Source organism: Carcharodon carcharias, chromosome 5, assembly GCF_017639515.1.
Source record: "Carcharodon carcharias isolate sCarCar2 chromosome 5, sCarCar2.pri, whole genome shotgun sequence".
Classification (NCBI taxonomy): Eukaryota; Metazoa; Chordata; class Chondrichthyes; order Lamniformes; family Lamnidae; genus Carcharodon; species Carcharodon carcharias.
Window position 1 is genome coordinate 15,864,954 of NC_054471.1, and position 24,254 is coordinate 15,889,207.

General features: G+C 43.8%; 1 protein-coding gene across 1 annotated transcript in view; it reads left to right on the forward strand.

Annotated features, from left to right (window-relative positions):
• The window catches only part of LOC121278115 (dynein heavy chain 8, axonemal-like), a 1,831,678-nt gene that overhangs the window by 435,272 nt on the left and 1,372,152 nt on the right, over positions 1 to 24,254 (forward strand). The window contains exon 19 of the mRNA XM_041188200.1: positions 11,019 to 11,099. Within this exon, the coding sequence (XP_041044134.1) occupies positions 11,019 to 11,099 (81 nt within the window). The remainder of the gene's footprint in view (positions 1 to 11,018; positions 11,100 to 24,254) is intronic.

The following is a 24,254-nucleotide window of genomic DNA, read 5'->3' on the forward strand; positions in this document are numbered from 1 at the left end:
CCCAAACCTGATGATATTATGATCACTGTTCCCAAGCCGCTCTCCTAATGAAATATGCTCCACTTGTTCCCCTCATTCTTCAGGACTTATTTTAAAAGTCTTTCCTTCCTACTTGGGCTGGAAATACATTGATCAGGAAAGTTGAACTCATAGGGCGGAATTTTCTCAGAATTGCACTAAGTGCAGTAGTGGGTGGGTAAAATGGAGTCCTACCCGCTGGTGAAAATAGTGGGTTTTCACACCATATTTTACTGAGCCCGCCTCATTATATATTCACTCCTGCAAAACACGCCATTTCCATGGTGGGCAGACTCTCACACATCCGCTTGTCATTTTTAAAAGGCAGGCGCCAGCAAAGCACTCATTGCCACCATCTCACCACTGCTGCCTGGGAGACAAGGTCAGCAAATGACAAAAGACTACAGCACCAGCCCCCTGCTTCAATGATGGGCCCTTTGAGCAACTGCTGGATGCCCTGGAGGTTCTCCGGGCTGTGCTCTACCCCCGCTCTGGCCGCAGGATGGGTAGCAATGTCACCAACCCGGCTTGCGAGGCAGTGGCAGCACTGGTCATCGTGAATGCCCTGCATTTGCCACGTCTCTAATCCCTCCTATTTCTAAAGTATTCTTTATCCTCGTGTTATATGTTTCTCTCAATGCTTTGCAGCTTTGTTTCTCCTCTTTTATGCTTAATTCCAGTGCACAACCCATGCCAAATTAATTTAAACTCTTCCTCACAACTCAGTAAACTTTCCTGCAAGGCAATTGTTCCTACCACTGTTGTGATACAATCCATCCACCTCGACCATTTTCTTGCTGCTCCAGAACTCAGGCATCTGCAATAGTCTCTATTTTATCATTTCTCTAGCCTTATGCTAACCTGTTTAAACCTCTTATTCCTCTACTTGCTAACATTTCACACTGGAAGTAATACAGTGGTTACTACCTTTGAGGTCCTAATTTTTAACTTCCTACCCAGTTCTTGAAACTGACTGCAGGACCTTAACATTTTTCTTTCTATGCTATAGGCTTTCTTATGGACCACAACATCAACACAGAAGGAGGCCATTCAGCCCATTGAGTCTATGTCCACCCTTGCAATCCATTCAATCCCATTCTCCCACTCTATCCCCATAGTCCTGCTAGTATTTCCTACAAGTGCCCATCTATTTTCCTTTGGAAATCATCTCCACTTCCACCACCCTCAGAGGCAAGGAATCTTTGGTCACCATTCACTGCAGAAAATGTTCTTCTTCATATCCTCAGTACATCTCTTGTCCAAAACCTTAAATCTGTGTTCGCTAGTCCTTGCACCTTCAGATAATGGGAACAACTTTTCTTTGTCTACCTCATCCTTACAATTTTGTACTTCTCAATCAAATCTTCCCTCAGCCTCCTCTGTTCCAAGGTATTCATACTAGTCTATCCAATCTTTCCACATAGCTGCAATTTTCCGCTCCTGGCAGCATCTTTGTAAACCTTCTCTGTCCCCTCTGTCAAGCAATTTACATCCTGTCTGGAAGGAAGTGACCAGAACTGCACAGTACTCAAGTTATGGCTCAACTAATGATTTATACAGTTACAGCATGATTTCCCTGCTATTATATTCTATACCTTAGCTGATAAAGGAAAGGATTCTATATAACTTCTTAATTAGCTTTCGACCTAAGCTGCTACCTTCAAGAATCTGTGGACATTCACTCTAAGGTCCCTCTCTTTCTCTACACCTCTCAGTATTCTCCCATTAACTGTGTGACCCTCTGCCTTGTTTGAGCTCCCCAAATGCATGACCTCACACTTCTCTGGATTAAAATACATTTGCCACTTTTCTGCCCACCTGACCAGTCCATTGATATCTTCCTGCAGTGTACAGCTATGCTCCTCACTATCAACCCCGTGGCCAATTGTTGTATCATTTGCAAACTTCTTGATCATGCCACTACATTTACGTCCAAATCATTAATATATACTTCAAAAAGCAGGAGACCTAGTGCTGAGCCCTCTGGAACCCCACAGGAAATACAAAAACATCTATCAACAAATACTTTTGAAGAAGAGTCATATGGACTTGAAATACTAACTATTTTTTTTCTCTCCACGGATGCTGTTAGACCTGCTGAGTTTTTCCAGCATTTTCTGTTTTTGTTTCAGAGTTCTAGCATCTGCAGTATTTTGCTTTTAACAATTACCTTTTGTTTCCAGCCTGAGCCAATTTTGTATCTTGCTTGCTACATTCCTCTGGATCCCATGGGCTTCTTTTTTTAACCAGTCTGCCATATGGGGCCTTGTCAAAAGCCTTGCTGAAATCCGTGTAGATCACAAAAGCTACCCTCAATAATCCTCCTTGTTACTCCCTCAAAAAATTAAATCAAGTTAGTCAATCATGATCGTCCCTTAACAAATCCATGCAGACTATTCTTGATTAATCTGTGCCTAAGTAACAGTTTATCCTGTCTCTCAGAATTGATTCCAATAATTTGGCAACTACCGAGGTTAAACTGACAGGCCTGTAGTTATTCTGTCTATCCCTCGCTCCCTTTTTAAAGAAAGGTACAACATTAGCAGTCCTTCAATTTTCTGGCACCACTCCTGTATCCAGTGAGGATTGGAAAATGATGGTCAGACTTCCGTTATTTCCTCCCTGGCTTCTTTTAACAGCCTGGGGTACATCTTATCCAGCCCTGGTAATTTATCTACTTTCAAGGATACTTCCTCTCTCCCTATGTTTATCACATCCAATACATCACACTCCTCCTCCTTAATGACAATATCTGCATGGTCCCCCTCTTTTGTGAATACAGACACAAAATATTTATATAGAACCATACCAACACCATCTACCTCTACGTATAGGCTATCTTTTTTGGTCTTATGGGCCCTACTCTTTCCATTTACCATGACTTGCTGTATTCTGTCCTTGAACGAATATTTTTTATCCATGCTGACATTGACACTCCTATTTCATGAGCCTCAATTTTGTCAACCAGCCTTTTATGTGGTGCTTTGTCAGAGGCTTTCTTAAAACCCAAAGAGACAACGTGGACAGCATTCCCTTCCAAAGAATAGTCAAATTGGACTCTAAACATTAACTCTGCTTCTCTCTCCACAAATGCTGGGTCTGGAACTCGTCTGAAAGGGTAGCAGAGGCAGAAACCCTCAACTCATTCAAAAGCTATCTGGATATGCACCTCAATCGCCTTAACCTGCAGGGCTATGGACCAAAGGCTAGCAAGTGGGATTGGACTGGGTGGCTTGTTTTCGGTTGGAGCAGACAATGGGCCAAATGGCCTCTTTTTTTGTCATAAACTTGCTATGTTTCTTTGTAGGCTGGAGGATGGTAGTCAGTGACATACATATAAATTTTAAGCTTGGATACAGAGTAGATTTAAAAATTTTCCAGCACTTTGTTTTTATTTCAGATCTCCAGCATCTGCCATATTTTGTTTTTATCCACAGCCACCCCTTCATTAATCTTGTCTGTTACTTCATTTAAAAAAATTGATTAATCAAGCACGATCTGCCTTTTACAAATCCTTTTACTCTGGCTATCCTTAATTAAATCAAACCTCTTCAATTGCTTGTTGATTTTTTTTCACTGATGATTATTTCTAAAACCTTATCCAGCACTGGTGTTAAAGCCTTGCATGGCATACAAGGCTATGGGCCTCGTGCTTGAAAATGGGATTAGAATAGTTAGATACTTGTTTGATTGGCACAGACTCGATGGGCCAAAAGGCCTTTTTCTGTGCTGTAGACTTCTATGACTCTAAACTGACCAACCTACAGTTACTAGGATTGCCCTTACATCTTTTTTAATAAGGGTGTTACATTTGCCACTATCCAATCCTCTGACACCTATCCCAAATCCAGGGAAGATTGGAATACTATGGCTAGCCTTCTGCAATCTTCACTCCCACTTCCTTCAGCAACCTTAAATACAAACCACCCATACATGCAACGCACCTGAGTAGCTCACCTCCTGACTCTCCAAAGCCTGTCCACCATCTACAAGGCACAAGTCACGAGTGTAATGGAATGCTCCCCACTTGCCTGGATGAGTGCAGTTCCTACAATGCTGAAGAAGCTGGACACCTTCCAGGACAAAGCAGTCCGCTTGATTGGCACCACATCTATAAACATTCACTCCCTCCACCACCGACACACAGTAGCAGCAGTGTGTACCATCTACAAGATGCACTGCAGGCATTCACCAAGGCTCCTTAGGCAGCACCTTCCAAACCCACGACCACTACCACCTAGAAGGACAAGGGCAGCAGACAGATGGGAACACCACCACCTGAAAATTCCCTTCCAAGTCACTCACCATCCTGACTTGGAAATATATCATTGTTGCTGGATCAAAATCCTGGAACTCCCTTCCTAACAGCACTGTGGGTGTACCTATACCACATGGACTGCAGCGGTTCAAGAAGGCAGTTCTCCATCATCTTCTCAAGGGTAACAGGGATGGGCAATAAATGCTGGCCTAGCCAGTGAAGCCCACATCCCATGAATGAATAAAACAACTCCAAGCATTTCCAGTACATTCTACCTTTCAGTTTTCACCCCATCCATTACATCTACCATCTCAACTTCTACCAATGTTTTGTCAGCATGCCTTTTTTTAGTAAACATTGATATAAAGTACTCATTAAGTATTCTAGCCTTTCCCTGCACCTCTAGGCATAGATCACTCTCTCCATCCATAATAGGAGCCAGTGCCTCTTATTACTGTTATGACCAGGTGACAAGGAGTGCAAGGAGCCCCCCTCCCCAACCTTTTTTCGCACTCCTTGGTTGATCATAACAGGTTATTTTTTAATTCATAGGGATGAATGTGCCAGTTCATTGTATATACTAACTATTTACATGTTGATTGCAAAGAACTCAGTCCAACATGCTTTTTTGCATTTAAATGAGTAAGAGCTTAGTTTTTATTGTGCTCAAATACTCAGCCAGGTAAAGATATTAAAATATTAAAGAAAAGGTAAACACACGTCCAGACAATCACAAATCTCATACATACATGCAAAAATACAAGTTACAAAGTAGAGGGGATTAACTTTTGGTCAAACTAAGATTCAGTGATAGAAGATGAAGATATAAATATTTCACTCATTGTGAGTCCTTCACTGTTATTTATGGCTGAGGTAGTTCTTAAAACTGGAGTCCTTGCTTTCATTTCTCCAGGAAACGCTGCCTTGGAATTTGAAGTCCTCTTTAGAATTTCTCTGTCTGCTGTCCACAATATGATATAAGCAGACAGGATTCACTTTAGTTGAGAGAGAGAGAGGCAAGCAGATTTTTTGCTGTCTTCAGATATTCGTTCTTCAGACTGCCCAAAAGCCAGCAGGGTTTTTGTAATAGAAGACTTCAAAAAATCAAGGAATTTCAGTCATGTGAAGACTGGCCATTGATATCCAATGGAGAACAATCAATAGTCTATTCATGTTAACGTACCTCCCATAGTCAAATCCACCACTATACAATAGAGGCAGATGGGGGGTGGGGGGGGGGGGGTGGGGGGGGGGGTGGGCGGGGGGGTGGTGGCGGGGTTAACACTTTCCTTGTGCATAATCAGCTTTGTTAGTTCTCCTTTGTCACCTGGTAGACCTGAAGTCAGAATGTCTAAGGCCTTATTGACCTTGCTGTTTTGGTTAAGTCCTGACAAAGACAGGTGTGACATGCCACAAGGATGTGATCTAGGTATGTTCATAGTAATCCATCTTTTAGAAACTTCTAGGAGCTTGGATAACTTGCAGTCTCAAACATCAGGTAATCTATGATAGTCATCTTACGTCAGTGTCTTTATTTTAACAGTTGAAATAGCCTTTTTTAAGAGTTCCATATGTGAGTCCAGCAGGTGAAATTGAAATTTAATATTTGATATCAACATACCGCCATAACACTACGTGCTTTGTTTTTTAGATACTGGTAAAAGATCTTTGGGTTCCCTTTTATGTTGATTGCCATTGTATTCTTATATTCTCTTTACTTCCCCTCTTGGTTTATTGTATTTGGCCTGGTTCTCACTTGAACAATCCACCTGACATGCATGACGTGCCCTGTATATCTAGGTCGCAGTTATCAATAAAAGTACGAGTCCCACTATCAATCCACGGCAACACCACTTTGCCCAGACTGAAAAACAGTCATTCAGCACTATCGTCTTTTTGCTAACACTTAGCCAAAATCATATCTATGCTGCCAGTGTCTCTTTTATTCCATAGGATTTAACTTCGCTCATAAGCCTGTTATGTGGTACTTTATCAAATTAATTTTGCAAGTCCATATACACTGCAACAATTGCATGACTTTCATCAACCCTCCATTTTTCCTCATAAAAAAACTCAATCCAGTTAATCAAACATGATTTGCTTTTAACAAATTGGTGCTGCTTTCCTTAATTAATCCACAATTATCTAATTGATTATTAATTTATTCCAAATTATAATTTCTAAACATTTGCCCACCACCAGGTCAAACAGATTGGCCTGTAGTTGCGCTGTTTGAGCAAGGGTGTAACATTTGAAATTCTCCAGTCCTCTGGCCCCAGCCCCATATATAAGATACATAAGAAGCTTATGACCAGTACCTCAACAATTTCCACTCTTACTTCCATCAGCATTCTTAGATACATCCTATCCAATCGTGTGATATGTCAACGTTAAGTATGGCCGGCATTTACCATGTCTTCTCTTGATCAATTTTTAGCTCACCCACAATCTTGCTTCCATGTGATTTTAACAGCATCTTCCTTGGTAAAGACAGATGTAAAGTATTTATTAGTGCCTCAGTCATGTTCTCCATCTCCATGTGTAGGTCTCCCTTTTGGTCCCTAATTGGCTCCACCCCATCTCTTCCAACCATTTTACTATTTATATCCTTCAGATGACAATTTGATTTACTTTTATGTTAGTTGCCAGCGTATTCTTATTCTGTCTCTGCGCATCTTTTCACTTTCTCTCTGAACTTTCTATATTCAGACTGGTTTTCACTTGTATTACCACCCTGACATCTGTCATTCATACTCTTTTTCTGCTTCATCTTACTCTTTTTCTCTTTCATTATCAAGGGAGCTCTGGTTTTAGATGCCTTACCTTTCTCCCTTGTATGAATGTAACTCAACTGAACCCAAACCATCTCCTCTTTAAAAGCACTCCATTTTGCTATTGCCTGCAAATCCTTGATTCTAACTTATCAAGGCCAGATTCATTAAGTATTTTTATTCTAGACTGCTCCTTTTCCTCTTTCTTAGTTAATCTAAACCTTAGGATACTATGATCACTGTTCCCTAAATGTTCTCCTCCTATCACTTGGTCCACATGACCCCTGTCAGGCTAGTTATTGCAAGCAGGCAAGGCAATGTACATTTGATCAATGGCACCTTGCATCATGTGTAAGCTACCATGCTGGATAAACCATATGTTCTCATCCTGTTATGCTCTGTCAGTGAAGAAGGAGATAAGTGTTTCTGCTGGTTATCTTCCTAATAGCTTAGTGCTCTGCAAACTCTGAGATGAGATACCACCATTTGCAACCTGAAATTATCCTGTGGCAAAAAGTTGTGGCCAGTGATAACCTTGACAGCCACAGGTTTTAGGCTGTAGTTGTGGCTTCCGAGGTCTCCAGCATCACAAATGCCAGTCATCAACCACTTCAATTCACTCCGCATGATATTAAGAAATGGCTGAAGGCTCTGGATATTGCAAAGGCTATGGGCCCTGACAATATTCTAGCAATAGCATTGAAGACTTGTGCTCCAGAACTTGCTGCGCCCCAAGCGAAGCTGTTCACGTACAGCAACTACACTGGCAACTACCTGGCCATGTGGAAAATTGCCCAGGCATGTCTTCTACAAAAAAACGCAAGACAAATTAAACCTGGCCAATTGCTATCCCATCAGTCTGAGTATGGCATCAAGAAGCCCTAGCAAAACTAGAGTCAATGGGAATCAGGTCAGGGAAAACTCTGTGCTGGTTGGAGTCATACCTAGCACAAAGGAAAGTGGTTGTGGGATGTCAGTCATCTCAGCTCCAGGACAACACTGCAGGAGTTCCTCATGGTAGTGTCCTTGGCCCAACCACCTTCAGCTGCTTCATCAATGACCTTTTCATCATAAGGTCAGAAGTGGGGATGTTTGCTGATGATTGAACAATGATCAGCACCATTCGTGACTCCTCAGATACTGAAGCGGTCTGTGTCCAAATGCAACAAGACCTGGACAATTACCAGGCTTGAGCTGACAAGTGGCAAGTAACATTCAGGCCACACAAGTGCCAGGCAATGACCATCTCCAACAAGAGACAATTTAACCATCACCCCTTGATGTTCAATGGCACTACCATTACTGAATCCCCCATAATCAACATCCTGGGGGTTACCATTGACTAGAAACTGACTGGACTTGCCATATAAATACTGTGGCTATAAGAGCAGGTCAGAGGACTAGGAATCCTGTGATGAGGAACCTAATCCCCAAAGCCTGTCCACAAGGCACAAATCAGGAGTGTGATGGAATACTCCCCAGTTGCCTGGATGAGTGCAGCTCTCACAACACTCAAGATGCTTAACACCGTTCAGGACAAAGCAGCCTGCTTGATTGGCACCGCGTTCACAAACATTCACTCTCTCCACCACCAACCCACAGTAGCAGCAGTGTGTGCCATCTACAAAATGCACTGCAGGAATTCACCAGGGCTCCTTAGGCAGCACCTTCCAAACCCATGAAGGAGAATGGCAGCAGACAGATAGGAACATCACCACATGGAAGTTCCCCTCCAAGTCACTCACCACCCTGACTTGGAAATGTATCGCCATTTCTTCACTGTCGCTGGGTCATAATCCTGGAACTTCCTTCCTAACTGCACTGTGGGGTACCACATAGACTGCAGCTGTTCAAGAAGGCAACTCACCACCACCTCCTTTAGGGCAACTAGGGATGGGCAATAAATGCTGATCCAGCCAGCGAAGTCTACATTCCATGAATGAATAAAAAAAAACAGGTGTTATAGCTGCACAACAGCCTAATTGGTGAATCAAGTTGAACTTGGAGAAATGTTACCTGCAGACCTTCTGTGGAAATGGCCCCATCCTCAGTTCTTCATCCTCCCTCTTTTGGCAATTTCTCTGGCTCTATGGTGTTTTATTTGTTTCTCTCAATCCTGTAATCCATGGCCAGAATATTGCCGTCAGCGTGTGGGGGTGGGCCCAACATGCCAGCGAGCAAAATGACATGTGATGATGTCCAGTGTGCGTTCCAGCTTCATTGTGCTTCATTTAGATATTTTGTTTGGTCCACCAAACTGTCAAGTGCCTATCAAGGCCATTAAAAAACCAGTTAAAGTTGTTAGCAACGCTCCCTGTCCAACCTTCAGGTTGGCGGGCAGGTGAAGAGCCCAAGCGGAATTCACGTTTTTCAGGAAACCTCATCCATAGGCGGGATAAGGTTTCCTGTGTGTTTTATAATTAATTAAATCTTGCACAATTCACAAACATGTCCCAGCTCATGTGACACGGTCACATGATGGGACAAGTTTAAATAATTTTTTTCCTTCTTTATTAAGAAGTCTTACTATCAACTTAATCTCCCTGAGGCAGCCCCATGCCTTGGAGATTGCTGTGCTCTTTCGCACGCTTGCACAAAAGAACACAGGCCCTGACTCTCCCTCCTCCCCCTGCCTGTACAGGTAGTGCTGAGCGCTACCGGCCACGCGTTACGCTGTGCTGGCCTCAATTAGCCTGCCCATGTAAAATGGCGGTGCGCGGTCGATCGCAGGTGGCGATCGGCTCTGTGCCTGCTCCTGCCCAACCCGCCCCTGCCCTGCCCAGCCTGCCCGAAATAGATAAGATGCAGCCCCATATTTGAGTCAAAGTACCAAAAGCATCAGAACCTCTCCCTGTGCTGACAAAATTAAGTTTTAAGTGTTAGAACACAGTAAATAAATGTACCTAGTAGCCAAATAATGAGTAGAAATAGTAAACCAAAAGCTAACCTAGAAGTACTGCTTATTCTCTAGAAATAGCATGAGAGGGGGATCCCTTTATGCTGTTTAGTGTAATGTAGGGCTGAGTGAAGTCTGTATGTGTTGAATGAGGCATTCTTGCAATTGAAAATGGAAAATGGATCCTCCAAAGGAATTAAACTCCTCATCTGCATATATTAATTCCCAGTTAGAATGGTGTTGATGTGCGCTCCTGAGGCAGCTACTATGTCCTTAACCCATGTGGTGGGTTGTGGATTGTCAGTTGGGGCATAATAGGCTGCTTAGAACCTGAAAAATGGACAGTATATGGCCCAATTTCTACGTCCCTGCCTCCAAACTTACCTTTGTTCTTTGATGCGAATTAATTTCTTCAATGAATAGATTATCTTAAATGTGAATTACTACCTTGCAGAGAAATTGGCAAAATCTTCCATTCACAGCAACTTTTGTGGCCAAGTGCTAGTTTCTGCATTATTTTGCATTGAATTCAAGTTAGAGTTCTTTACTGGAAACAGAACTGTTTTTACATTCCATTGGTACGATGACATGGTGGTTGTGCTACTGTACGAGGAACGGAGTAGTCTGGAGACTTGAGCTCAAATCCCACCATGCAGCTGGGATTTTAAACTCAGTTTATTACATAAATTTAGAGTAAATAGCTAGAATTAGTAATGGTGACTATGAAACCACCAGACTGTCATAAAAACTCACTGGTTCATTGTTTTCCTTTAGAGGAGAAAATATGCTGTCCTGGCCTTGTCTGGTGTACATGTACTCCAGAACCACAGCAGTGTAGTTAACTCTCAACTACCCCCTGAAATGGCACATCAAGCCTTTTATTTTAAAAAAGCAACTGTTATTACAAACAATAATCTACACAGTGGTCCAAGAAGATGGCTCACCACCACCTTCTTAAGGAAAATTAGGGACAAGTAGTAAATGCTGGCCTCACCATTGATGGTCATGTCTCATATGTCTCATGAATGAATAAAAAATAATTTCAACCTTTGTTCTTTTGTATTCCTAAAATCAGTCTGTTCTTCATGCATTCGAGAGTGTGTGCCAAGGAATTCCTTCTGAGTTTGTGGCCTTGATAACACCTAAAATTAAAAAGGTGAGTACTAAATTATGCAGGTAAAAGAATAATTAGTTAGAAGGTAAACAAGCAATATAAAGGTAGCCAGACAAACCTACAAAAGGTCTACCTTATATTTATGATTAATTAATTTCATATTGTACAAAACAGAACAATGTCAGATGAATTAGCAGTCATATCACCTATGTTTTTATAAGCAAAATATGAGGGGGTGATTTTTACTTTTATCACAGTATAAAAATGGGTAACTGGGGGGTCAACAGCCTGTTTTACCAATTCAATTATTTACTTTTTCATTAACATCTAATTTATCCCCAATGAATTGTTGGTATGTTAAGTTAAAGTAATATTTATTAAGTTTCACCATTCAATGTACATCCATTGTTTGACTAGACTTATGCCAGTGTTTAGAAGGTTACATTACAAGGATGGATTGCATATGCTTAACTTGTATGCCTTTGAGTTTAGACAGCTGAATGATGATTTAATTAACATACAGACATACGAATTAGGAGCAGGAGTAGGCCACATGGTCCCTCAAGCCTGCTCTGCCATTCAATAAAATCATGGCTGATCTGATTTTAACCTCATATTCCTGATTACGCCCAATAATCTTTCACCCCAATTGAGACTAGGGAAAAGCTTTAGAGTGTCACAAGATTAATTCCCAGTTTTAAGCATCTTAGTTACCCAAGAAGTTGAATGAACTGTGCCTCTGTCTGAGAAGTGTGGATGTACAGGTGATTCATCAGTGCTTTGTACAATGTTGAAACAACTTTTTGTATAGATGATATGTTTCAACTGCATAAATTACAGAGGACTAGGTGTCACTCGTAGAAATCACGTGAATGCACAACCATATTAGGCGATAGCTCTTTTCCCAAAGAATTGTCAACCTGTGAAATAGATTTCTGGCTTTTGTGGTGAATACTGATTCTCTGAATTATTTCAAGTGAGAACTAGGCCTGTTTCTAGCTGGGTCACAGAGCACTTCATTCAAGATCTTGTAATGTCATCAGGGCCAGAATAGTCTCTGGACTCGTTTTGATCACCTAAGCAGATGTGAAATCAATTTTTCAGATTTTTCCTTCTAATTGGCCTAATTTTTATCTGATTTTTTGCCTCTCTGACAAGATTACGTGGTTCTGGGTTGGGTGAGCAGACTATATAGCGTGATGCATCAAAAGTATTTTCATTGTATAATCATATATAAACTTTAGAAATAAAGCCTGTGTAGGTAGGTGGACAGATATGCTGCAAAATTTTGCCTTACCTTACAGTGATTATTAGTTTCAAACAGACAAATGACAGATGAACTCGCAGTCATGTCACCTTTGTTTCCATAATCAGAATGTAGGGTATTGCTGAAAAAAGAAACACGTCTAGGGGATTGCAGGGGTTTGTGTTCCCATATGTCTGTTGCCCTTATCCTTTTAAGTGGTAGAGGTCACAGATTTGGAAGGTGCTGTTGATGGAGATTTGGAGAGTTGCTGTAGTGAATCTTGCAGATGGTACAGACTGCTGTCTTTGTGAGCCAATGGCGAAGGGAGAGAATGTGTAAGATGGTGAGGTGCGATCAAGCGAGCCGTTTAGCTGGGAGGAGTTGAGTTTCTTGAGTATTGTTGGAGCTGCAGTCATCCAGGCAAGTGGGGAGAATTCAATCATGTGTATTTACATCTATTTTCACATCTCAAAAACATCTTAAAGTTTCTTCAGATCCATTCATACTACACATGCAAGTGAAGTTATATGGGCACACACATTAGCCACACTGTACATGGAAAGATTACCGAAACAACAAGATGAACCATCAGTGAATATGTTAATTAACATATTGGTCATTACTTGAATTTATAACCTTTTGACTCTAGCAGAAAAATACTGTTGCAAGTTATGACTTCTAAGTTAACCTACTGCATGTGTTTCATAGAAATATAGCCATTGGAGGTCTGGCTCAAAAAGGGCAGGGCTGTGTACTAAATGTTCCTGGATACAAGGTGTTCAGAAAAAATAAAAAAGGAAAGAAAGGAGGAAGTAAAAGCAAAATATTGTGGAAGCTGGAAATCTGAATTAAAAACAGAAAATGCTGGAAAAACTCAGCAGGCCTGACAGCATCTGTGGCGAGAGAAACAGAGTTAAGGTTTTGAGCCCGTATGCTCTGAAGAAGGGTCATATGGACTCGAAAGCTTAACTCTGTTTCTCTCGCCACAGATGCTGTCAGACCTGCTGAGTTTTTCCAGTATTTTCTGTTTTTATTTAAGAAAGGAAGAGGGTTGGCTATAATGATTAAGAAAAATATTACAGTGCTGGAGAAAGAATTTCCTGGAAAGGATCAAGAATTAAGAAACAATAGAATATTGGGGATGGGATTTTCTGGCCCCATTGGTGTTGGGCTTCATGGTGGGCAGGCGGGGGACAATGTGGCTGTCATGAAACCAGTTTGCGATCGTCTGCTCCACCCGTCAATAGTGGGCTGCGTTTCCCGATGCCACATGTTGGGAACTTCACTTCAATACTTTAGCATCTCACTTAAGCCCTGCTCACTGGAATCACCACCCCACAATGGATCATCTGGGCACATTGGCGTGATTGCATGCCAATGTGTTTTACGACTGTACATAAGTGACGTGCACCTGGCGAGCTGCGCTTCGCTCATGACTTTGAGGTTGGTTTGCCTCAATGTCATCAGTGCCAGGCTTCACAGGTCAGCACCATATCACTTTTCGGGGGCTCATGGGCAGGTCTGCAGCTACCAGATCAGCTGTAAGGCAGGGGTGCCTTTTCAATAGTTGCAGTCTAGGGCTTGCTTGGGGAAGGGGATTAAGTGGCCTCAAGCAAGGGGAGAGGATGCAGGACGAGGGCTGTACTCAGAAAGGAGGATATTCCAGGATGTATGTGGGAGCACATGTTGATCTGTGCAAGTAGCCTCAAGATGGAGAGGGCTGAAGAGGCAGTCTCCAGAGGAAGCGAGGCCAGTTGGAGATGTGAGGGTATGTGTGAGAGAGTGAGTGGTGATTTCCCTTGAGCTGACAGTGAGTGAGATGTCAGTGAATGTACAGTGAACCTTGTGAGTGTGTGAGTTTAGAGTGGTAAGGTGGTTGCTTTACCCTAGAGTCATGGATGAGATCATTCATCCATTTTCTGCAGTGGATGGCTGACGTCTTATGTGCAGCATTGGCACTGACCATCTCTGACACTGCCTCCCAAGCCAGAGTGGTGAGATTGGTGGGCCTCCTGGGGCCAGAGCCAGAGTACAGGACATCACAGCTGGCATCTAGAAGGTGTCCCAGGGATATGTCACTGAATTGGGAGGCTGCAGTCTTTTGGCTTTTAGGGCCATGTCTTCACCGGAGCAGTCCTGGGCTGCAAGCATTAAAAAATGTGCGCACGACTGCAGTTTAAATATTGTTATGACCAGGATGGGAGGAGTGCAAGAATTATCAAGCTCCACTACTTCGCAGGTGTATCATTAATTTAAGTGTTTAATTTTCTCACCAAAATGGCCAATTGTGCATCTATACCTCTAGTACCCAGAAGAAAAGAGACTCTGACCAGGCTTCTTTCAAAATTCAGAATGTTTTAACAAGTTGCAAGTACTGGTTAACACGTAATTGTAATCATGAAGTGGAACTATCTATCTCTTCCTTGCAAATTCCTCCAGCACACACACTGAGACACACACAGACAAACAAAGGACAAACAGATAGAGTCTTTCTGCAGAGATGGCCCGCAGGATCTCAACGCTATCGACCTGGAGTTCTCTCGTGTGCAGATGTCCTGCTGGTCCTGGCAGATGCCTGGAAGTTTCCACCAACTGTCCAGCTTTGCAGGTCCAAATGCAAACTGGTTACAGTCAGATGTGGGTTCTCTGGCTACAGGTTAATAGCCACATACAATTAAAGGCAAGATAGAGAGAGGGAGCCTTCCTTTCTCGGCTTGTTCTCCAACACTCCAACAAGACTGCCTCCAAAACAAGCAGGTTCACAATTTAAGTGTTTTCCCTCTCTCCCATGTGACTTCCAGCAAATTATCAAGCTTGCTTTTCATTTTTTCCCTCCATCAATTAAAATGATTATAGTTTAAAACAAACAACTAGATCTTCCTTAAGTACCATAAAGGTCAGGTGATTTCTTGGAAGAAGCCTGCTTGCTGACAGTTCCAAAGTGAATTTATGTCCCTCTTTTAAAACAAAAGTCCAGGTCAACATCAAACTGTCCAGATCATGCCATGTCCTTCCATTTTGAAAAATATGATTCTAACAATATGGTGCCCTGCATGAGGAAGCGGTAAGGTAACGGGGTGGTGGGCAAATTGGAGGCTACCTGCCAGCACGATGGCATGTTTCATGTGGTCGCATAATTAATGAGGTGGGAATGGAATGGTACGATGCGAAAACCCACCATTGCAGTTGGCGTCAAACAACGTTTTTCCTGCCCACTACCACGATTTGTGCAAATCTGCTTCAATTCCGCCCTAGGTTTCTGGCACTCGGAGGACTTCTAGAGGACAGGCACCCACTGAGTCCAGTACAGATAATGAGCCTCTGGAAACAGCCTTCTCACACATGCTGGAGATGCATCGACCGGCGGCAGATAATCTAGGCTAGACCAAAGGATGAATGAGTCCATCCTCCTTCTGTCTGAGGTCGTAGCTCCGATATGTGAGCGCCACAATGTCTCCATAGAAGGGTAGCAGCTGCCTTTGAGACCTTGGTTCAGCAGATTCTACTGGATTTGTGCTCGGATCTGCATGCCATTGCTATAGGCATTGGTGGGATCCATCAGTGGCCAGGCGAGAGTTGGGGTAGGCACCTTGACATACTTCCAGGAGTCCCTTCTCCTCAGGGAGTCAGGCAAGGGCCCTTGGACACCCACAGGGAAGAGGGCCAGCAGCTGGAGACTCTGGGGCCAACCACCCAGGTGACTCTGAGAGTGTCTAGCCAATCCCAATCCACTCTGCCGTAACCCCATCACTTCCAACTGTGCCGTCCGAGGAGGGTGCACCTGCCCCAGAGCAGGACACCCAAAGCAGCCGGGCTTCTCCGGGCCTCAGCCCTCTAGAAGATACCTGTCAAAGTCATCAAAGACAACAGTCAGCAGGCTACCTCCACCTTAACTGTGGATGTCGGGGTTGCACCAAGACATAGTGGTAGGGTTAGAAAAGTTAAGAAACTCTGGGTCACAGACGTTCAATCCCAGTATTTATCATGCACCTTTGTAAATGCATTTCCTGTTCCTGAGAATAGTCTCATCATTTCAAAGTATTGCGCATAGGCATCTATGTGCCCTCTTATTGCGACGGTGAGCCATGCTCCCACTCAGCGATCACCTCCCTTTGTGAGCCTCACATTCATGTGATGCATAGCTGAGTCATGCTAATTACTCAACCCTTGTGTTATGTCAGAGAGATATGTTAAACTCTTTACTGGAAGTGTCTACAAAATGCATTAGTCACCCACACTCCATACAAGACAATATGGAGTTAGGCGTGCTCAGTAGCCTTGGCGGGTTAGCTGTAATTGTTTATCAAAATGAGAAGGCTGCCTTCATTGGAAGTGCCAAAGTACAAGACCTGCAGCCGTGATGGTCTTTCCAACCAAGTGCGCATCTCAGTGTCCGCTACAAGTTTCTCATTAACGTGATGGCAACTGCATCAAGTTCTTTGCGCTGTTTTACGGACTTTCACTTCGCAGAACACATGTATACAGGGTTGACCGATGACCTTTCCAAAGATTAGGAGCTTGTGAATTATGAGGTTGAAGGTGCCAGTCGGAATGCTGAACTTGCTCTCGATGTAACTGGTTGCGAAGGCTTTCAATGCACTGGCATGGCACTAAGAGACAGAGGGAATTTGGCCGTGTTCCGTTGCCTGCACCTTACCCCTCCTGGAATCTCATGGCTATCAGTGTGGCATGGGCACGTTTTCCACATCTGCTCCTTTAATTAGATCCTTATGTGGAAGCTGAACCTCAACTCCCTCTTCAGGCTCCTGCCCTTCCTGCTTTTCCTTGTCCGAGGAGGTCTCAGTCCCCTCCACATCTCCCTCTGGCAAGGGATCCTCCTTTGAAGCACCAGGTTATGAAGGGCACAGCAGACAATTATGCAGGACACCCACTGCGGCGAATATTGCAGAACCCCACCTGAGCAGTCCAAACATCGTAAGCGTATCTTCAGGGTATTAATGGTCTGCTCGATGATGGATCATGTCGACCTATGCACTGCATTACATCTTTCCTCTGAGGCACTCTGAGAATGATACATGGCTGTCTTGAGCCATTGTCTGAGTGGGTGCCCCTTGTCTTCAAGCAGCCTTCCCTGTAATCGCTGAGACCCTTCGAATATATGAGGCACTTGGGAGTGACTCAGGATATATGAGCCATGGGAACTCCCAGGATACCTGGCGCAAACTGGCATACACCAGTTGAACATTCAGGGAGTGGAACCCTTTCCTGTTAATGAACATCAGAGATTGCTGCCATGGAGCCCTCAAAGCCACATGTGTGCAATTGATTGTACTCTGTATTCTAGGGAATGCTGAGATAAGTGCAAACTCCAGAAATCACTTCAAGTAATGATGAGCCTTACTGTAGAGGGCATTTGTCACATCCTCGATATATTAATATGCTGAGCAGTGTGATGACATTCCTGGAGTTGCAACTGCGCTACTAGCTTTTCGCCTTGCAGCTGAGGCAAACACTCATAGGCCTAGGTGACCAAGATGCCAACCCTGATACTTGACATCTCAATCCCAAAGAGGTTGGAAGAGGTTTGCACATTTTCGTGAAATGTGCCTCCTTACCAAAGGCACCCCTGCAATCTATGATCTGGTATGCTGATCAAGCTCAACTTGCACTTCGACAATGACTTGATGCCCTTTGGCCTGTTATCCATGCCATTTGGAGAAAGCACATTGAAGACTTTCATTGAAGATATGGCAGATATCTAGCAGCTGTGCTTCCTTAATGGTTGCCTGCCTTTTCCATTCTCACCAACTCTCTGTTAAAACTCAAATGGAGCAATTGTATTGTGAACTTCTGCAGTCTTTCGTTAAAGCACACCAAAGGGCAATGGCTCCAATTGCACCTTCTCAAAGAAGTCTTCCTCTTTTCTCAGTGAAGCTCAACGCAAACTGGAAGAACAGCACCTCACCTTCCAACTAGGCACTTTACAGCCTTCCGGACTGAATATGGAATTCTACAATTTTAGATCATGAACACTCTCCTGCATCCCCACCCCCTTTCCGATTTTCCCCCTCCTTTTTGTTTTTTTCCAATAATTTTTCTTTTCCCACCTACTTCCATTATTTTTAAGTGTATTTCCATCCATTGTTTTATCTCTACCTTTTAGCCTATTTCGATCCCTTCCACCCCCCCCCCCCCACCACCCCACCCCCACTAGGGCTATCTGTACCTTGCTCGTCCTGCTTTCTACCCTTAATTAGCACATTCCTTTAGATAATATCACCACCTTCAACACTTCTTTGTCCTTTTGTCTGTGACATCTTTTGGTTATCTCCACCTATCACTGGCCCTCTATCTAGCTCTCCTTGTCCCACCCCCTCTTAAACCAGCTTATATATCACCTCTCTTCTATTTTTACTTAGTTCTGTTGAAGAGTCATTCGGACTCGAAATGTTAACTGTGCTCCTATCCGCAGATGCTGCCAAACCTCCTGAGTTTTTCCAGGTATTTTTGTTTTTGTTTTGGATTTCTAGCATCCGCAGTTTTTTGCTTTTATCTTTTCTCTCAGATCTGACTGTTTCAATGCTGTGACTCTGTTTGTGAGGTCTGCTATATATGCCCAGTATTCATTAATCTGTTGCATTTATCAGTACACAAGGAAAAGGATGATTGAATAATGGACCCTGGCTCAATGCTGCCTTCTTGATCACAGTGGTCCGATTGAGGAGGAGGAGAAAGGGTCAGTGCGTAGCACAGCTTTGAGAAGTCTGAGGTCCATGGTCCAGGGGAGCCTCAGCAACACCCAGAGTATGAGGACATTAGGCCCATCCAGTAGAGGTGACTCACATGACCAAGGGTCTACCGAAGAAGACTTTCCTATCTGGAGAAGAGTGAAAGACACTGCTGCACATGTCTGTGTTTGGCAAGAGATGTAATGGATTAAAGCTGCCACATTCTGCAGGAGGATCTAACGCCCCCATGGATTGTGAGGACATTCCCTGCTAGTGTCCCTGAAGGTCTCAATTCTTTTGCCTGCAGATCGTTCCAGGGATCCACAAGGTACGATGTGAGAGTGCACCCAAAAGAGCCCCAGAGTCCAGCTGTGGGCTCCTCCTGCACTGTCTCAGACTCCTCTCATGCGGAATCTTTTCCAGTTTCAATTTCAAACTGCTCAATAGCTTGGGGATTTCAAGATGGCGATGCTGCGTTTTATTTTGAGACTAGCTTTGACCCTCCCCTATAGTATTTGGGTTCCCCTAATTTTCCTGGAACCTCACTGTTAGGAAATAAAGATAGTTTAAGTAAGTTACATTGGTATTTGTAGTTGTTAGGAATGAGTTTTAGCTTTGAAGTTTAAGTTTGATTTGTATTTCCATATCTGTGTGTTAAGAAATGTCAAATTGAGTTTTAGTTTCACTTTAAAAGGGTGCTTGCATTCCTAATGAGATTTTTACGACCCCTAAGGAGATGTTAAACAAACCCAACAGTCAAAAACTGGCTGTTGCCTAGCACCTGGGGTCCAGAGAGCATGTCCCTCCCACAGACACGCACAGAAAAACTAAAGAAACAGCAGTTTTAAGTTCAGTTTGAAGCCACAATCCCAGAGAGACTGGACACTGGGAGAGGGAGCTGCAGATTTCCCTAAAGAACCAAAAGGTCCCAAGGCCAAAGGAGTTAGACAGAACAGTGGGAATTCCCAAGAAGACTTTCTAGTCAAATGAAGGACAGGAACCTGGAAAAGGTCCTGTTAAGTGAAGTTAAGCATGAGGGGCAGAGAGAAAAGCTCTAAACTTCAGATTTAAAGAGACAAATTCTGTGATTCTGCAAAAAGCTACAGAAAGCAGATTCAAAGTGAGAACAGCTTGCAAGAGGCAACAAGGTCCAAACTGAGACAACTGAAGGACTGTAACTCTTTGCCACAGGCGTGTGAAGCAGTAGTGTACTGTTGACAACTGAGTTAGTGAGAGGCAGTGCGTGGAAGACAGCTTGAATGCATGTGGTGACCCAGGAAAGAGGAACATCGGAAGAAGAGTTCGAAACCTTGGAGGTAAACCTTTGTGGAAGGCGTCTGAGAGAAAGCATTGGTTTGGGAGAAGATTCCAAGGTGAGGTCTTGGAGAGTGGAGATTTGAAAACCTCGTGTGCAAGAGTTGAGTGAGACTGGTTGGCTCACGGTGTGACAAGCATCTGGGGGGAGTTGAGGAGAGATCCATAGCATCTGTTTGAGGTGGCATCTGTCACTTGGTTTCAGAGTGTGGTGTGTTTGACCACAGGGTGCCGCAGAAGGTGCAACACCTACCCCGTTACTTCCCCTCTCCTCACCGTCCAAGGGCCCAAACACTCCTTTCAAGTGAAGCAACATTTCACTTGCACTTCCCTCAATTTAGTCTATTGCATTTGTTGCTCCCAATGCGGTTTCCTCTACATTGGAGAGACCAAACGCAGACTGGGTGACCGCTTTGCAGAACACCTTTGGTCTGTCCGCAAGTATAACCCAGACCTCCCTGTCGCTTGCCATTTCAACACTCCACCCTGCTCTAATGCCCACATGTCCGTCCTTGGCTTGTTGCATTGTTCCAGTGAAGCTCAACGCAAACTGGAGGAACAGCACCTCATCTTCCGACTAGGCACTTTACAGCATTCCAGAGTGAATATTGAGTTCAACAATTTTAGATCATGAACTGTCTCCTCCATCCCCACCCCTTTTCCGATCCCCCTCTTTTTTTTTCAATAATTTATATAGATTTTTCTTTTCCCACCTATTTCCATTATTTTTAAATGTATTTCCTTTCCATTGCTTTATCTCTACTTTTTAGCCTTTTTTGATTCCTTCACCCCACCCCCACTAGGGCTATCTGTACCTTGCTTGTCCTGCTTTCTACCCTTAATTATCACATTCCTTAGATAATATCACCACCTTCGACACCTCTTTATCCTTTTGTTTGTGACATCTTTTGGTTATCTCCACCTATCACTGGCCCTCTATCCAGCTCTTCTTGTCCCACCCCCTCTTAAACCAGCTTATATATCACCTCTCTTCTATTTTTACTTAGTTCTGTTGAAGAGTCATTCGGACTCGAAATGTTAACTGTGTTCCTCTCCACAGATGCTGCCAGACCTCCTGAGTTTTTCCAGGTATTTTTGTTTTTGTTTTGGATTTCCAGCATCCGCAGTTTTTTGCTTTTATCTTAGTGCCATAGGTTTACATGGACTGTGTACTTACTGTGAACATTAAAGTATCAGACAGTTTTTGTAACTTGTGTTATCCTTACAAATCTGTATATGTCTGTAAAGTTATAGTTGTGGGTGAAGGAGTATTATAATATAGTTCATCTTTTCTTGTTTAATAAATGTTTTATGCTTTTGTTAAAAGTTCATTATCTGACTCTGGCAACTCTGTTCAGTAGCCCCTCTCCACGGAGAGAATTTTCCCCCTGTTGGGGCGGTGGGGTCGTGCGGGGGTGGGCGTGGGCGGGCGTGGACCCAATTGGGTCCATGCCGCCATTTTATGTGGGCAAGCCAATTAAGATCCACCCAGCGTGATGCACGCCCGGAAGTGTGTGCGCTCCCTGTGTGGGTGGGGGGCATTCCCTGAGTCGGGAGTGCGCACTTTCGTGCATGCGCGCGATAGAGTGCAGCTACCTCCTTGAGACATAGAGGTGCCTCAGGGAGATAAGTTTTAAGTTTAAAGATTTTAATAAGAAAAAAACAATTAAGGCATGTCCCCTCATGTGACACTGTCATATAAGCTGGGACATGTCAATGAACTTTAATGAAAAAATGTATTTAATTTAAAACTATTCATGAAACCTAATCCCGCCCACGGATGAGGTTCCATGAAAAATGCGAAGGCCACCTGGGCTCTTTGCCTGCCTGCCAACCTTAAGGTTGGACGGGCAGCTTTCTTAGTAGCCTTAATTAGTTAATTAATGGCCTTAACAGGCCTTTGACAGTTCAGCAGGCGCGCAGCCGAATTGAAAATCTAAATGATGTGTGGTGACGATGGAACGCATGTCTGACATCACCCCTTGTCATTTTATGCCTCAGTGAGCGGGCACTGCCCCCGCTTGCCGAGCCGAAAATTCTCCCCTATGTATCTAAAAAAATAGATAAAAGTTAGGATCTATCAGCTGGGTTTCACCCTGGGATCAGGGTTTTCTAGTGGTAACCTCAGTTATAACACTCACAATGTGAAGGTGGAGCTCCCCCCAGTTATTTTCCAGCCGGCCCCAATAACCCTGGATCCCATTGTAATTGTGATGGACATTCGAGCCCTCCCCGCTGAACCCATCATTGTTGATGTCCCCATGCCCCATCTGGACTTCACCCTTCCCTATCTTGCGGCTGTGTGCACAGTCGCATACAGAGGAGGATCCTCCCCTCACTCAATATTATGTTTTCTCCATTTACAGGCTGCAGATGCCTCCCCTAACTATGATCATCCTATATGCAGCCCAGTACTGAGCCACTGACTGTAAGACCATGACTATGGTCTGCACACCAAGCTGTGCCTTATCCCAATTGAGCACATAGGCCTTTCCCCTCCTTGGAGTGGGACTACAATGTGCATGCCATGAATAGCCCTGTAGCATGACCTGCCAAGTCCCAGAACTATCTTTAATCTCTCATCCAACCTCTTGGCCCCAGACCAGAGTATTTGACTGTCTTTCAATGAGCTCTCCCGTTCCTTCTTTAATGATAATAGCTGAGTGTTCTCACCCCGCTCCCTGCCCAGTGATTTTCTATGCAATCTGTCCCTCATTTCCAAGCCTTTCCTCTCCCCTACCACCATGAGTCTCTATGAAACCCATCCCTATTATGCTAACAGAACACCCCCCCACCCCTCCATATTACAGAGTCTGCGTGCATCCCCTCCCATTCAAACAGTTTGATTCCCATCTACCCCCTCCTGTCTCTGCATTCTAGTCTTCTGTGTTAGGCTGCAGCCTCCCCACCCTCAGTCTCCCCTCTGTCTGCCATTGTCCCTCCACTCTCCAACCCCACAATAGCCCAAAGTCCTCCATGTCACTATCCTCTTTCCTCAGCCCAGTCATGATGTTGGTCTCTGTTTCTGAGTGCAGCCCTACCTGAGACCCTCAGAATAGACCCTCCCCAAGAACACAGAAACATAGAAAATAGGAGCAGGAGTAGGTCATTCGGCCCATCGAGCCTGCTCCACCGTTCAAAATGTTCATGGCTGATCCGCTATCTCAACGCTAGACTCCTGCTCTCTCCCCATACTCCTTGATGCCTTTAAAGTTTAGAAATCTATCTATTACCTTCTTAAATATATTCAGTGACTTGGTCTCCACAGGCTTCCGTGGTAGAGAATTCCACATGCTTAGCATTCTCTGAATGAAGAAATTTCTCCTCATCTCAGCCCTAAATGGCCTACCCTGTCTCCTGAGATTGGAACCTTTTGTTCTTGACCCCCGCAGCCAGAGAAAACATCAGCACTGCATCCAGCCTATCCAGCCCTGTCAGAATTTTATACATTTCAGTGAGATTCCCTCTCATTCTTCTCAACTCCAGTGAATACAAGCCTAGTCGAATCAATCTCTTCTTATATGACAATCCTGCTATTCCAGGAATCAGTCTGGTCAACCTTTGCTGCACTCCCTCTATATATATCCTTTCTTAGGTAAGGAGACAAAAACTGCATACAATACCTCAGGTGTGGTCTCACCAAGGCCCTGTACAGCCGCAGTAGGACACCCTTGCTCCTGTACTCAAGTCCTCTTGCAATAAAGGCCAACTGACCATTTGCCTTCTTAACTACTTGCTGCACCTACATGCTTGCTTTCAGTGACTGGCCTACAAGGACGCCCAGGGCCCTTTGTAGAGCAACCCAATCTATCACCATTTAAATAATACTCCGCCATTCTGTTCTTCCTACTGAAGTGGATAACTTCACACTTATCCACGTTATACTGCATCTGCCATGTATTCCCCACTCACTCAACTTGTCTAAGTTGGCTTGAAGCCTCTTAACAT